The following is a 15881-nucleotide window of genomic DNA, read 5'->3' as shown; positions in this document are numbered from 1 at the left end:
TCTCTCTCTCTCTCTCTCTCTCTCTCTCTCTCTCTCTCTCTCTCTCTCCTCTCTCTCTCTCTCTCTCTCTCTCTCTCTCTCTCTCTCTCTCTCTCTCTCTCTTTCTCTCTCTCTCTCTCTCTCTCTCTCTCTCTCTCTCTCTCTCTCTCTCTCTCTCTCTCTCTCTCTCTCTCTCTCTCTCTCTCTCTCTCTCTCTCTCTCTCTCTCTCTCTCTCTCTCTCTCTCTCTCTCTCTCTCTCTCTCTCTCTCTCTCTCTCTCTCTCTCTCTCTCTCTCTCTCTCTCTCTCTCTCTCTCTCTCTCTCTCTCTCTCTCTCTCTCCTCTCTCTCTCTCTCTCTCTCTCTCTCTCTCTCTCTCTCTCTCTCTCTCTCTCTCTCTCTCTCTCTCTCTCTCTCTCTCTCTCTCTCTCTCTCTCTCTCTCTCTCTCTCATATACTAAGACAAACATCGATTCTATCTAACGTGGAATCTGATATATTAACCCAGGCTCCAGATTCTTAAACCTTCGTAACGTTAATTAGTATTCCTCATACCTGTTAATTTAAGGTAAATTCATAAGAAAAACTAACAAATTTAACATCAGAATTATATTAACATTTTCTGGGAACTAAAGGTAAAATATCATAAAATAACATAGGAATTTAACTTCAGAAATATACTAACACTTTCATAAAAATTAACATAGGAATTTATCTTCAGAAATATACTAACACTTTCATAAAAATTAACATAGGAATTTAACATGAGAATTAACCTAACACTACCTTAAATACAGTCGTTTAACATGACTTAATATAACAAAATTAACAGAATATTTGGATAAATTTGTTATTGTCTCAGTGATGGACTTAAGTCAATTAGATAAGTGCGTTGCTAATGGACTTCAATCTAATGGGTTAAGTCCGTTATATGGAGGTTTTGCATCTAACTGACCTCGTTAAATGGAAGTTTCGCATTTAACGGACCTCGTTAAATGGAAGTTTCGCATCTAACGGACCTCGCTATAATGAAACGTCCTGCTTAATGTTTGTTATATGGAGGTTTCGCATCTAACGGACCTCGCTATAATGAAACGTCCTGCTTAATGTCCGTTATATGGAGGTTTCGCATCTAACGGACCTCGATAAAATGAAACGTCCTGCTATAATGTCTGTTATATGGAGGTTTCGCATCTAACTGACCTCGATGTAATGAAACGTCCTGCTATAATGTCTGTTATATGGAGGTTTTGCATCTAACAGACCTCGATATAATGAAACGTTCTGCTATAATGTCTGTTATATGGAGGTTTCGCATCTAACGGACCTCGATATAATGAAACGTTCTGCTATAATGTCTGTTATATGGAGGTTTCGCATCTAACGGACCTCGATATAATGAAACGTCCTGCTTAATGTCGTTTATATGGAGGTTTCTCATCTAACGAACCTCAATATAACGTACTACACACTCATTTAGTTCGTTAAATAGAGGTCTCACTGCATATATATGTGTGTGGTCCTTATATAAGGTGTCTGGCTTATAGGTTCACACTCAAAGGTCACACTCAAAGCTCACACTCAAGGTTCACACTCAAGGTTCACACTCAAAGGTTCACACTCAAGGTTCACACTCAAGGTTCACACTCAAAGGTTCACACTCAAAGCTCACACTCAAGGTTCACACTCAAAGGTTCACACTCAAAGCTCACACTCAAGGTTCACACTCAAAGGTTCACACTCAAAGTTCACACTTAAGGCTCACACTCAAAGGTCACTCTCATGGTTAATTTCTCCACCTTAATTAGAGATGTAATCACTGGCCTAACTGAGTCCCTTAAGCCATTACCTGAAGGCGAGTCATCAAAGGTTCCCGCGGTAATTTTTTCCTCAAACAGAAGATGTAAAATGTTCCTCCTTGGCTCACTGAAGCAACACGTAAAGATGCCGATCACCTGAAGAAACTCCAACCTAACCTAACCTAATCTAACCTAACCTAGCCTAACCTAACGTGAATCTAACCTAACCTAACCTAACGTGAATCTAACCTAACCTAACCTAACGTGAATCTAACCTAACCTAGCCTAACCTAACCTAACCTAACCTAACCTAACGTGAATCTAACCTAACCTAACTAACCTAATCTAACCTAACCTAGCCTAATCTAACGTGAATCTAACTTACCCCAACCTAACCTAACGCTAACGTTATATGGAGGTATAAATCCGTTATATGGAGGTACAAATCCGTTATATGGAGGTATAAATCCGTTATATGGAGGTATAAATCCGTTATATGGAGGTATAAATCCGTTATATGGAGGTTTCACACTATGACAATATATTTATCTCTGCATTTCTTTATTATTATTTTCTTGTTTATAAAGTCGTAAGTTCGTTTTAATGTCAATAATTTCTCGTGTCAGATCATCCGCGTGGTTTAACTTCTATCACCCTCCCCTCCCTCATCCGCGTGGTTTAACTTCTATCACCCTCCCCTCCCTCATCCGCGTGGTTTAACTTCTATCACCCTCCCCTCCCTCATCCGCGTGGTTTAACTTCTATCACCCTCCCCTCCCTCATCCGCGTGGTTTTAAGTGGCGTCTAACGATGGTATTGGCTTTGCATAATGAATCTTGATTACTAACCATCACCACCAATTAGGTTGTTCAGCTTTTAATGGTCGTTTATTAGGAACTGGTTATCCGAAACTCGGGAATTGGTTTTTATTTTTGTAATTTATTTTGTTTTCTTTGTGTTTTTATGTGTTTAAGTGTGTGTGTGTGTGTGTGTTTGTGTGTGTGTGTGTGTGAGGGAAGACATCGGGTAGAAAGAGCAGCTTTATAATTTCTCTCTAAGGTCAGGTCAGGTTAGGGTACATTAGATTATGTTAGGTTAGGTTGTGTTGTGTTAGTAATGTTGTGTTGTGTTGATGATTTGTATTGTGTTTTGTTGTTTTGTGTTGTATTGTATTTCCTTTTGTATTACTAATCAGTGTTGTTGTTGTGTTACAGTGGAGCCCAATGGAGATGTGGCCACAGGGGAGAAGGGGCTGTTCCCTAACGTCATCAACCTGGCCACACGAGCACGTATCACCGCCAACGCTACCTGTGGTCAAGATGGCTCTGAGGTTAGTTGGCCACTTGTACTTCACACCTGTTCTACCTTTATTCCACACCTGTTCTCCACACCTGTTCTACCTTTATACCACACCTGTTTTCCACACCTGTTCTACCTTTATACCACGCCTGTTCTCCACACCTGTACTACCTTTAGACCACACATGTTATACCTTTATTCCACACCTGTTCTCCACACCTGTTCTACCTTTATACCACGCCTGTTCTCCACACCTGTACTACCTTTAGACCACACATGTTATACCTTTATTCCACACCTGTTCTCCACACCTGTTCTACCTTTATACCACGCCTGTTCTCCACACCTGTACTACCTTTAGACCACACATGTTATACCTTTATACCACACCTGTTATACCTTTATACCACACCTGTACCATACACCAGCACTCCACACACCTATGCTACATGCCTGTATATTATCCCTATACGTCATACCCTTACTCCACACCTGTCCTCCACACCTGTCCTCCACACCTGTTCTCTATACCTGTAATACCTATTTTCCATATCTATATTACACACCAATACGACATACCTGTAGTCCACACCTGTACTTCACACCTCTTCTTGTACCACACCTGTCCATCTCACCTGTAAATAGCAATCACAACAAACGTAAATAGCGCACAGTCACAACACACAGTCACAGCGACTTTATATAGCAGTCATAGCAAACGTAACTAGCAAACAGTCCCAGCAAACAAACAGAATCCAGCCAACTCCTCCACCATAGCGCACAACACACTAGGCAGATCGACCTGAATGATAACTGATTTGATTGTTCATGTCCATAGTATTTTTCGCTGCGTTTTTATTTGTTTTCCTTTATTTTTCCTTTCCTTCCTTTCTTCCATTTCTTCTTTCCTTCCCTCAATTCTGCCTCCCTTTTCCTGACTTCTTTCTTTCATCCCTTTTCCTTCCTTCCTTCCTACCTTGCTTCATTCATTTCTTCTCTTGCTTCAATTTCTTCCTTCCTTCATCCAATTCTTCCTTCTTTCCTTCCTTCTCCTATCTTTTCCTCTCCTCTTATCAACCTGGTGACCAAAATAAAAGACCTGATATCTTCACACTCTGGATAACTATTTCTATTTATATCTCAAAAAAAAACCTAGTTATCATTATTTTAACTCGTATTGGGAATCATTAACTCGTATATAACTCTTAATTAATAGCCAATAGGTGGGTAATTAATAGACAGTGTGAAATAATAGCCATCAGATTCACGTCTGTCTGATATGGTTGACAGCACAAATTATGTATAGTAATATATGAATACACAGCTTAAGGTACTACTTCGTGTCCATATTATACAACAATCATTGGGCGTCTGTCATAATCCAGATTGGTATTTGCAGCGCCTTGGGGGAGGATTCACTGGAAGATTAGCCCATCAGACACACACTCCAGAGTATCGTGTTCCGTGGCGGGTGATGGGGAGGTGGATGATATTAACGATTGGAGACGATTTTTAAAACTACAGTATATATATATATTTTTTTTTAATGGGTTTGTTATCAGTTTATCATCGCCAAGTGTAGTAGGGATTATAGTAGTGGATAAGCCAATGGTATTTAAATTAGGAACTATGCAGAGGTGATAATCCAAGTCATTTGTGTTTGATTTAAATAACTTTCAAAAAAAAAGTAATAATATTTTTTATTGTTTTTTCCGTTAGATTTTTGTTTCCGATTACAATTCTCACTTTATCTTCAACCACATAAGAAATACTATACGCCGCCTCTTCTACCTCCCACCCAAAAGACTTAGACTACGTGTGTTGACCTCTGTGGCAGCTTCGTGTAGGTGTTTTAAGAATTGTACCTCTATACTATACTACTGGACGAGTTGAGTACGGTGGGGTCTCTCTCTCACCTGGCAGGTATCAAGTTCGTCCTTAAGAGGGTTAGGCTGTAAGGCTAGGCTGTTGTTTGGTACCTGGTGAGGCGAGGGTGTGGTGCTAGGTTAGGGTGCTAGGCTAGAATAGGGTGCTAGGTTAGGGTAGGGTGCTAGGATAGAATAGGGTGCTAGGATAGAATAGGGTGCTAGGTTAGGGTAGGGTGCTAGGTTATGGTATGATGCTAGGTTAAGGTATGGCGTTAGGGTAGGGTGCTAGGTTATGGTATGGTGCAAGGTTAAGGTATGGTGTTTGGGTAGGGTGCTAGGTTAGGGTATGATGCAAGGTTATGGTATGGTGCTAGGTTAAGGTATGGCGTTTGGGTAGGGTGCTAGGTTAGGGTATGGTGCCTAGGTAGGTGTTTGGGTAGGGTGCTAGGTTAGGTAGGGTGCTAGGTTAAGGTAGGTGTTTGGGTAGGTGGTTGGTATGATGCAAGGTTAAGGTATGGTGTTAGGGCATGGTGCTAGGTTATGGTATGGTGCAAGGTTAAGGTATGGTGTTTGGGTAGGGTGCTAGGGTATGATGCAAGGTCTATATACCTCCAGTTCACGGTGTCTGCCGACTTTTGTTCTCGACTGTACAGTACATGATGACTGTACTTGTTTGTTTGTTAATTTGTTTATTTACTCACCATACCTATGTGTGTTTGTTGACGTTCATACATGTGTGTGTGTGTGTGTGTGTGTGTGTGTGTGTGTCATAGAGGTACCTAACCTGTACAGTATGTTTGCATGACTCTGTGCTTGACCATTTCAGGTGTGTTGTTAATTGCTCTCAGCGTGTCATTAATAGTACGAGCGAGTCTGGGTGAGTGTGCGTGCGTGCCTGATTGGTTGGTGGGTGTTCCTGATTGGTAGGGGGACTACTTGATTGGTATGCATCTTGATTGCATTCTTCTCTTGGTGATTCGTCCGATGTGATTGGTGGTCGTACCTGCGTGCTTGATTGTGTCTGTGTGATTGGTGATAGTGCCTGTTTGTGATTGGTGAGGTACGTGTGTGTGGGGGGGGTTAGGTGTGATGATAGTGCTCGTGTGCTGATGGGTGTGTGTGTGTGTGTGTGTGTGTGTGTGTGTGTGTGTGTGAACTGTGGTTGTAGCGTCAGTGTTGTCAGTCAGTGTTGTCAGTCAGTGTTGGCAAGGATCCACGTGAGGTTTGCCTTGGTGGGTTGGGTTAATGGGTGAGGAGGCTGTGTGTGTTTGTTCCCTTGTAAACACTGAGGCGACGTGCCGTACCATCCTTACTTCCCTTCCCTTCCCTTGCCTTCCCTTCCCTTCCCTTTCCTCTCACCTTCTTTCTTCTCTCCCTTCCTTCTTCCTTCCTCTCCTCCTACTTCCCTTCCCTACCTCTTTTTCTCCTTCCCTTCCTTTCCCTCCATATCTCCGTTTTCCCCTCCCTCCCTCCCTCCCTCCCTCCCTCCCTCACTACTCAGGCACACCTCCTGCCAACCGTGCCACATAATGCCAGTAATTACTCACCATGTTATCCGTATAAATACTCCTGACTCTATGTACCATTTCAGCAGACTGTAGTTTCATAAAAAAAATAATGTCCCTCTTTCAGCATTTCCCTGAGATATTTTGTATTTCTTGTCAAAGTTGATTTTGGTTACATTAACTCAGGGTGGAGTGCGGTGGTGGAGTACTTACAGAACTTGATATTGAAACAGTTTATTTAGCCAGAAAAAACACAGATACAGAGTGGATAATAATAACATGATAATTTCTGATAAACCGGTTTTGGTGGTACAATAAAAGCAGGTATATAAAGTAGGTATTACAAAAAAAATATTAATACTTAAAACAATAGATATTTTTTAAGAGATGATTTAAAGGAAGGGAGCGTAGTCTTTGCTGGGATGGGTGGGGGTAAGTTGTTCCACACCTCACACCGTGATATTTTATGGAGGTCTGGGACTGGGAGGAGCGCCTGGGGGGAGGTCTTAGTAGCTCTGGGTGCCTTAAGTTGTATCTCTGATTATTCCGGAACTGGAACTTGCCTCCTGTCCCAAGGGTCGGTGGTTCGATCCCGAGGCACCCTAGGCCACCCAGCTGAAACAAGGTTGGTGAGGTGAAGGCGGTACAGCGTAGTATCGTCCACGCTGTCTCCTTGTGTACCAAAGGCTGTTAAATCCACACTGTCCCTAATGGGCAATCAGACCTTTGGGGACCCTCTTACTATCAGCCCCAGACCTCACAGTATACTCAAATACTCCTGGTAAAGAATCTATTGGGAAATATTTTAACCTACATTTACCTCCACACAATTCCAAAGTGAACGTAATAGAACGTATCTAGTTAACAATGTTATTTAGGTGATTAAGACAAAAACAATTACAAGAAAGTCATTGTACGAGCCTAAGTAAAACAGCTTCCAGGATCTACTTGTTAACCATTTATAGTTACAATGAAAAGCATAGAAAGAAAATACAACGCATAGTGAAGGTACAGAGTAAATGGTTGTTGTGTGTTCCACTTGGTTCACTAGACGCTTGACTGAGTACACCACACACGTTGAATGTCAGTAGGTGATGGTTTGCTGAGTTTACTGAAGGAGGGTGAGAGAAGGAGAGGGACAGGTAGAAAGAGGTTAATGTTTGGGGAGATGAGACGAAAGGGTTAAAAGGGGGGAATGGGGGAAGGAGGGAGATAAAGAGAGGGGTAAAAAGAGGAAAGAAAATTAAAGACAGAAAGAAAGAAAGGCGAAACGAAAGCGAGTATAGTAAATAGATAGAAGGAACGACTAAGAGAAGGAAGATGGGAAGGAGAGAGAGAGAAGTGTGTGTGTGTGTGTAGCGAGAAGTGATAGCTACAGCAGGTCGAGTTTTAAAGGAACGATAAAGTAAGAGATCGTAGTGTAGGGGGGCCTTAGAGTAGGGAGTCTAGAGGAGGGAGTCCAGAGTAGGGAGTCTAGAGGAGGAAGAATAGAGTAAGGAGTCTAGTAGAGGGAGTCTTGAGTAGGGAGTCTAAGAGTAAGAGATATAATGAGAAATAATGTAAGGGGTTAAAGTGTACAGTATCTAGAGTAAGAGAAGGTTGCTCTGGAAGGGAACAAGAGTAAGAGTAATAGAGTAAAATGGCAAATACAGGAAATCTAGAGTAAGGGTTTTTATTATAGAGCCTCTTAGAGTAAGGTGTAGAGTTAGTAGTATTGGAGGAGGGCTCACCAGGGCCTTGTTGTGGGTGTCTATTTTAGGCCATGAAAGTAGGCTGTAGGTCTGAGGTGTCAAGGGCTGGTGGGGCGAGGGCGTGGTAGTGTTAGGTGGGCGTGATAGTAAGGTTGTGGGCGTGAAGGGCGTGAGTCAGCTCCACAATATATGCAGCCAGACTCAGGGTGACTTTTATGGTCAGATAACTGGAGCTGTCTCAGGTGGTGGCCAGGTGGTACCCCAAGGAGTGTGTCAGGTAGTGTGCAGGTGGTAACTCAGGTGATACCATTATAGGTACTCAGATGGTGACCAGGTGGTAACTCAGGTGATACCATTATAGGTACTCAGATGTTGACCAGGTGGTAACTCAGGTGATACCATTATAGGTACTCAGATGGTGACCAGGTGGTAAATAAGGTAATTGCCCTGCGGTATCTCGGATAATATCCCTAGAAATACCTTAATTATGACAGGTGTTTATGTTGACAGGTGTTTTTGTTGACAGGTGTAACTGAGACGGGTGTTTATGTTGACAGGCGTAAGTAAGACAGGTGTTTATGTTGACAGGTGCAATTAAGACAGGTGTTTATGTTGACAGGTGCAATTAAGACAGGTGTTTATGTTGACAGGTGTAACTACGACAGGTGTTTATGTTGACAGGTGTAACTAAGACAGGTGTTTATATTGACAGGCGTAAGTAAGAGGTGTTTATGTTGACAGGCGTAATTATGACAGGTGTTTATGTTGACAGGTGTAACTACGACAGGTGTTTATGTTGACAGGCGTAAGTAAGAGGCGTTTATGTTGACAGGCGTAATTAAGACAGGTGTTTATGTTGACAGGTGTAACTACGACAGGTGTTTATGTTGACAGGTGTAACTAAGACAGGTGTTTATATTGACAGGTGTACTGCAAGTTGACGGAACACTCGGGTAACCGTGCACCTCAGTGTGGTGTGTGTGATTCTCGCTCACCCGACCCTGCCAGGCGTCATCCCATCACCAACGCCATCGACGGCACTAACTCCTGGTGGCAGTCCCCTTCACTCGCCGCCAACAGGAAGTTCGAGTGGGTCACCATCACCCTCGACTTAGAACAGGTAAGTGAGAGAGAAGGACAAGAGGAGAGGAGGAGATAGAGGAAGGTGATAATTGTCTTGTGTAGGAAGAGGTGAAGGTTTGCCCCCTATAGAGACGTAAGGTGAGGGGACGGACATCTTCTGTAGGGAGAGGAGCCGATGATTCTATGACCTCTTCAATAGGTTTTGCTGAGGAGAAGGTGAAGAGATATGTAGGCTTTGTGGGGAGTCTGTCCCGAGTTCAGGAAGACAATGTACTCAGTAGATTAAGGACTTATCGGACTCATCGTATTCGGCGTTGTTATTGTACTCAGGTCATTTTATCATCTTAATCGAAAGGGTTATATTCGTACTCAAGAGGTTAAATAAAAGTAATCATAAATTAACTTAGTGGTTAATGTTAGAAATAGTTGTCACATTTTCACAGTAGGTTAGGTTAGGTTTGGTTAGGTTAGGTTTGGTTAGGTGAGGTTTAGGTTAGGTTAGGTTAGGAAGATAACAGGAAAGTCAATTTTACCCTATGGTCCGTCTTAAGGTTAGAAGATACTTGTCTACATAAATGTAAATGAAAATTGCATATTTAACCCTTTCAGGACGATGACTTAACCCTCTGAGGATGAGTGGGATAAAACACGCTCTCAAAGGGTTAAATCATCGTCTTCAAAGGGTTAAATCATCGTCCTTAAAGGGTTAAATCACCCTCCTCAAAGGGTTAAATCACCCTCCTCAAAGGGTTAAATCACCCTCCTCAAAGGGTTAAATCACCCTCCTCAAAGGGTTAAATCATCGTCCTCAAAGGGTTAAATCCTCCTCCTCAAGGGGTTAAACCATAGTCTTCAAAGGGTTAAATCATCGTCCTCAAAAGTTTAAATCATCGTTCTCAAAGGGTTAAATCATCGTCCTCAAAGGGTTAAATCACCGTGCTCAAAGGGTTAAATCCTCCTCCTCAAAGGGTTAATAGAAAAAAAAAAAACATTCCAGAAAGCATATATCTTAAAACTTAATTACCAACAGGTATGTCCAGACGAATACCTGTACCCTCATCTATTCCCACAACACAACGTGATATTGACGGTATATGGTGCATCGTTGACACCGTGTAGCGTTGAGGAATGACCATAATAAACACGGGGTTAATAGTAAACATCATTGTGGGTAGGTCGACAAAGGTGAATACTGTACCTTAGGGCATTAAGGCGTGATATCTCAAGCCCTGGTGGGGGTATTACTGAACCTCGTGTCACCTGAAGAATTTTTATCCTAGTTATTTTACCTGATTAGCTATCCTGATTGTATTTGTGGGATGGGGTTAGGTTGGGTTAGGTTGGGTTAGGTTGGGTTAGGTTGGGTTAGGTTAGGTGAACGTGTGAGCCTGGTAGGGGTAGATAGGTAGATGTGAGGTGAACGTATGGCCCAGGTATTAGGTTGATTGTGGGCCATCATGATCTACCATCTACATCAAGTACAGTACTTTATAAACAGTAGGTAGTGAACGTGGGGGTCAGGTATTCATGGTACGTTCATCTGGCCACGGCTTGTTAATTAGTGTAGATCTTACGTGTGTGTGTGTGTGTGTGTGTGTGTGTGTGTTAGGGGAATGTTCTGTGCACTCAAGCGTGTCTACCCTCGCACGAATACTTGGGAGTCCTTATTTCTCTGTTGGGGGGGAGGGAGGGAGGGGGGTAGGGGGAGGAAGGTTGAAGACTCCTACACCTCCACGAGAAGGAAGAAAAGGGGGGGGAATTTTGGGTCAGCTGGGCACCAATGATCGACTAACCCTACCTTACCTTACCGAACCTAACCCACAACACAACCTACCTAACCTAACCTAACCTAACCTAACCTAACCTTACCTAACCTTACCTTACCTGAAGTTACGAAAGGGAGAGAGAGATAGAGAGACTGAAGGGAAGGAGAGCGAAAGAAAGAGGAAAGAGGAAGAAGGGAGGCAGGGGGAGAGAAAAAGAACAGAGGAAGTATGACAGAGAGAGAGAGAGAGAGAGAGAGAGAGAGAGAGAGAGAGAATGTGAGTGGTGTCATCAATCGTCTACAGTACATTGCCTGGGGTACCTCAAGGCGTGTATATACCAGTGTACTTACCTCTTGATATTGTCCAACCATTAAGACTCTTCCTTGCAGCGCCTCTCATCCCAGGGTCTTCCTCTTCCTCCTCCTCCTCCTCCTCCTCCTCCTCCTCCCTGTAGATGTACCCGCAGCTGTGTACTTAATTAATGCCCCGTTTTGTATAGTCAGTGCCCCGTTTTGTATAGTCAGTGCCCCGTTTTGTATAGTCAGTGCCCCGTTTTGTATAGTCAGCATCCCGCTTGTATAGTCAGTTTAGGTTCTGTTGACGTGGTTTAGGTTCTGTTTGCGTGGTTTAGGTTCTGTTGACGTGGTTTAGGTTCTGTTGGCGTGGTTTAGGTTCTGTTGGCGTGGTTTAGGTTCTGTTGGCGTGGTTTAGGTTCTGTTGACGTGGTTTAGGTTCTGTTGGCGTGGTTTAGGTTCTGTTGACGTGGTTTAGGTTCTGTTGACGTGGTTTAGGTTCTGTTGGCGTGGTTTAGGTTCTGTTGACGTGGTTTAGGTTCTGTTGGCGTGGTTTAGGTTCTGTTGACGTGGTTTGGGTTCTGTTGACGTGGTTTTAGGTTCTGTTGGCGTGGTTTGGGTTCTTGTTGGCGTGGTTTAGGTTCTGTTGACGTGGTTTTGGGTTCTGTTGGCGTGGTTTAGGTTCTGTTGACGTGGTTTAGGTTCTGTTTGCGTGGTTTAGGTTCTGTTGACGTGGTTTAGGTTCTGTTGGCGTGGTTTAGGTTCTGTTGGCGTGGTTTAGGTTCTGTTGGCGTGGTTTAGGTTCTGTTGACGTGGTTTAGGTTCTGTTGGCGTGGTTTAGGTTCTGTTGACGTGGTTTAGGTTCTGTTGACGTGGTTTAGGTTCTGTTGGCGTGGTTTAGGTTCTGTTGACGTGGTTTAGGTTCTGTTTACTGTTTACGTAGTTGATGTCCTGTTTACATATCATTGTTGGTATTCAATTTACTAAGCAAGTTTTTTGTTGTCCGTCCGTCTGTCTGGTCGTCCGTCTGTTGATACTGTTTTAAAGTTGTGTTGGACGCATTTAACAACCTAAGGTCTTGTTATTTACACAGTTATTGAAACTTATCTTAGGTTATTGATCAGCCGTGTTATTGTTAGCTGTGGTTACATTAAGCTGTGTGTGTAAGAGGCAAATCACATGTATATAACGTGTTTGATGCCTTCTCATTAATATTAACGTCAGAGGAATTTCTTCATGTATGTATGTATGTACGTATGTATGTATGTATGTATGTATGTATGTATATGTGTTGCACGTATATCGAGCAGTGGTCCTCCCCACTCTGCTATATGGCAGTGAGACATGGGTCACATACAGGAGGCACCTCAAGGCAATTGAAAACTTTCACCAACGTAGTCTATGGACGAAAGTAGACTGCCAAAGCAGCTACTTTACAGTCACCTTACTAATAATAAAAGTAACGCTGGTAGGCAATTGAAAAGATAAGGATAGTCTTAAGACAAACCTGAAAAAGTGCCAAATCGACCCCCTCACCTGGGAGTCGATTACTCCACACCGTGACGCTTGGAGGAGCACCACACGAGAAGGTGTCAATACTTTCCAGTAGCCCGACTGCATAACGAGGCACACAAGCGCCAACGCCGGAAAGACGCTGCCGTCGCCCCTCCCTCACTAGATGTAGCCCCCCACATATACAACATCTGTGATCGACCCTGCCGGTCCCTTATCGGCCTCTTTAGTCACCTCAAAACTCACCAACCTAGGTGACATCCTTAATAACTCATACCATTGTATCATAGCTGGATGATCGTCATACTTGATTTCGAGTGAGAGCAAAGTATTATATGTGTGCCTGTGTGTGTTATACCTCCTCACCCCAGCCTCCTCCGTTAAAGGCTCGTCACCACCCGTTAACCCGTATATAAAACTGTCGTAAAATTACTAAGATCGGTTTATGACCTGAGGAGCAACGGAGACACCCTTCACTATACGGTTTAGGACCTGTCCCTCTTGTTATTGGTTCTTGGTCCCATAGTTTAGTCCGTGTCCGCCCATTGTCGACACGTTGGGATGGGGACCACTTGGTGTTTTGGGAGGATTTTGGTTTAGTTAGCTTTAGAAATCTGATGTTACCAGATTTTAGCTTTCGGATTGGGTTATGAATGAGTATTTGTGTGGATTTTTAGCTTTAGATTAGATGATTGGGCGTTTGTGGATTTTAGCTTTGGATTGGTTTGTGATTATGAGTGCTTGTGGATATTTAGCTTTGGATTGATTATGACGGATTGTTTGTGGATTTTTAGCTTAGGACTGGTTTTTGAATGCGAGGGATTTTAGCTTTGGATTAGGTTAAATTATATTTCATGTACCTTGTGTTTACCGATTTTAATTTGGATAGCTCATAAATCCTTTTTTGTGAGCAGATTTTAATAGCGTTGATTCAAGTATACGGATTACTGGTTTCGTTGTATAGAATTGGGTACGTGTCCGTGATTTATTTGTTAGCTTACGAAGCGTCCTGTACGTTACATGGCATTCCTGGTTCGTTAAGGTGAACTCCAGTACTTGCCATGAAATCACTCCTTCGCTAAGTAGAAGTTAGTACGTGTCCTTGAATGAGGTGTTCTTTAACGTACAATCCCCTTCGTGTCCGTGAATTACCGTCTCAGCATAGAATCCCGTACTTGTTCGTGAATTAGTCTCGTTAGCATAGAATCCCGTACGTGTCCGTTATGTGGCTATTTTAGGACCACGGACGAGGACCCACCTGCCGCTAGGGCGTTTATGGAACACTTAACTTTACCTGAACTGATAAACTGCGGCCTACAGTGAGTTAACACTGGGCGAGAGGGGAAAAGCCTAGTTAGAAATTCTGTTGTAGAAAAAAAACTTAGCTAATTTGAATCTAATTCTTTATACTGTTATGTAAAAAAAATATATACATCGATAATTTTAAAAAGTATGTGAACCTAACCTAACCTAACGTCAACCTAACCTAACCTAACGTCAACCTAACGTCAACCTAACCTAACCTAACGTCAACCTAACCTAACGTCAACCTAACCTAACGTCAACCTAACCTAACCTAACGTCAACCTAACCTAACCTAACTTAACCTCTTTTAATAAACTCATTGTTATCGATAAGCAGAAGTCGAACGGTGAAATTAACCTTGGTAGTTTAAACACCCAAAGGGAGGCAATTTAACACTAGCTTGGGTTAATTGATTTGTGTTAGGTTAGGTTAGGTTAGGTTAGCACGTGAGGTTTGGTTACGTTAGGTTAAGTGAGGTTTGGTTTGATTAAGTGAGGTCAGGTTAGGTTAATTTGAGGGTAGGTTAGGTTACGTCAGGTTAGGTTAGGTTAGGTTACGTCAGGTTAGGTTACGTCAGGTTAGGTTAAGTGAGGTTAGGTTAAGTGATGTTAGGTTAGTTTAATGTTACTTCGTCTATTTTACAGCTAAAATAAAATAGATACTTGCCGTCGATAAAAACCAGTTGTTAGGGTTTTTCTGAAGCTATTAAAATACCGTGATTGAATTTTGTGAGTTAATAAAAACCCGGTTGATAGATTTTATGAACATAAGAACATAAGAAAATAAGGAGTGCAATAGGCCAGTTGGCCTGTGCATGGCAGCTCCTGTCCAGAGTTACTACCACTCTCTATCATCCATGAATCTATGCAGCCTCCTTTTAATACTTTCCAGTGAGAGACTCCAGGTGTGGGCGTAGTCATATAGTGAGAGACTCCAGGTGTGGGCGTGGTCATATAGTGAGAGACTCCAGGTGTGGGCGTGGTCATATAGTGAGAGACTCCAGGTGTGGGCGTGGTCATATAGTGAGAGACTCCAGGTGTGGGCGTGGTCATATGAGTGAGAGACTCAAGGTGTGGGCGTGGTCATATATAAGAGACCAGGTGTGGACTGGTCATATAGTGAGAGACTCAGGTGTGGGCGTGGTCATATATAAAAGAGAGACCTCAGGTGTGGGCGTGGTCATATATAAAGACCAGGTGTGGGCGTGGTCAGTCCAGGTGTGGGCGTGGTCATATAAAGACTCCAGGTGTGGGCGTGGGTATATAGTGAGACTTCAGGTGTGGGCGTGGTCATAGTGTCCAGGTGTGGGCGTGCATAGTGTAGACTCTCAGGTGTGGGCGTGGTCATATAGTGAGGGCTCAGGTGTGGGCGTGGTGAGAGACTCCAGGTGTGGTGTGGTCATATAGTGAGAGACTCCAGGTGTGGGCGTGGTCATATCGTGAGAGACTTCAGGTGTGGGCGTGGTCATATCGTGAGAGACTTCAGGTATGGGCGTGTTCATATAGTGAGAGACTCAGGTGTGGGCGTGGTCATATCATGAGAGACTTCAGGTGTGGGCGTGGTCATAAGTAGAAAGGAGCTCAGGTGTGGACGTGGTCATATATAGTGAGAGACTCAGGTGTGGACGTGGTCATATCGTGAGACTTCGGTGTGGGCGTGGTCATATCGTGAGAACTTCAGGTGTGGAGCGTGGTCATATAGTGAGACTCCAGGTGTGGACGTGGTCATATCGTGAGAGACTCAGGTGTGGGCGTGGTCATATATAAGAGACTCAGGTGTGGCCG

General features: G+C 43.2%; 1 protein-coding gene across 1 annotated transcript in view; it reads left to right on the top strand.

The window, feature by feature from the left end:
- Positions 1–15881, top strand: part of LOC121877296 (laminin subunit alpha-1-like) — a 107617-nt gene that overhangs the window by 42799 nt on the left and 48937 nt on the right. The window contains exons 7-9 of the mRNA XM_042382974.1: positions 1538–1761; positions 2990–3105; positions 9064–9258. Coding sequence (XP_042238908.1) covers positions 1538–1761; positions 2990–3105; positions 9064–9258 — 535 coding nt within the window. The remainder of the gene's footprint in view (positions 1–1537; positions 1762–2989; positions 3106–9063; positions 9259–15881) is intronic.

Source organism: Homarus americanus, unplaced genomic scaffold, assembly GCF_018991925.1.
Source record: "Homarus americanus isolate GMGI-L3 unplaced genomic scaffold, GMGI_Hamer_2.0 scaffold367, whole genome shotgun sequence".
Classification (NCBI taxonomy): Eukaryota; Metazoa; Arthropoda; class Malacostraca; order Decapoda; family Nephropidae; genus Homarus; species Homarus americanus.
This window is presented reverse-complemented; position numbering and strand designations above follow the sequence as displayed.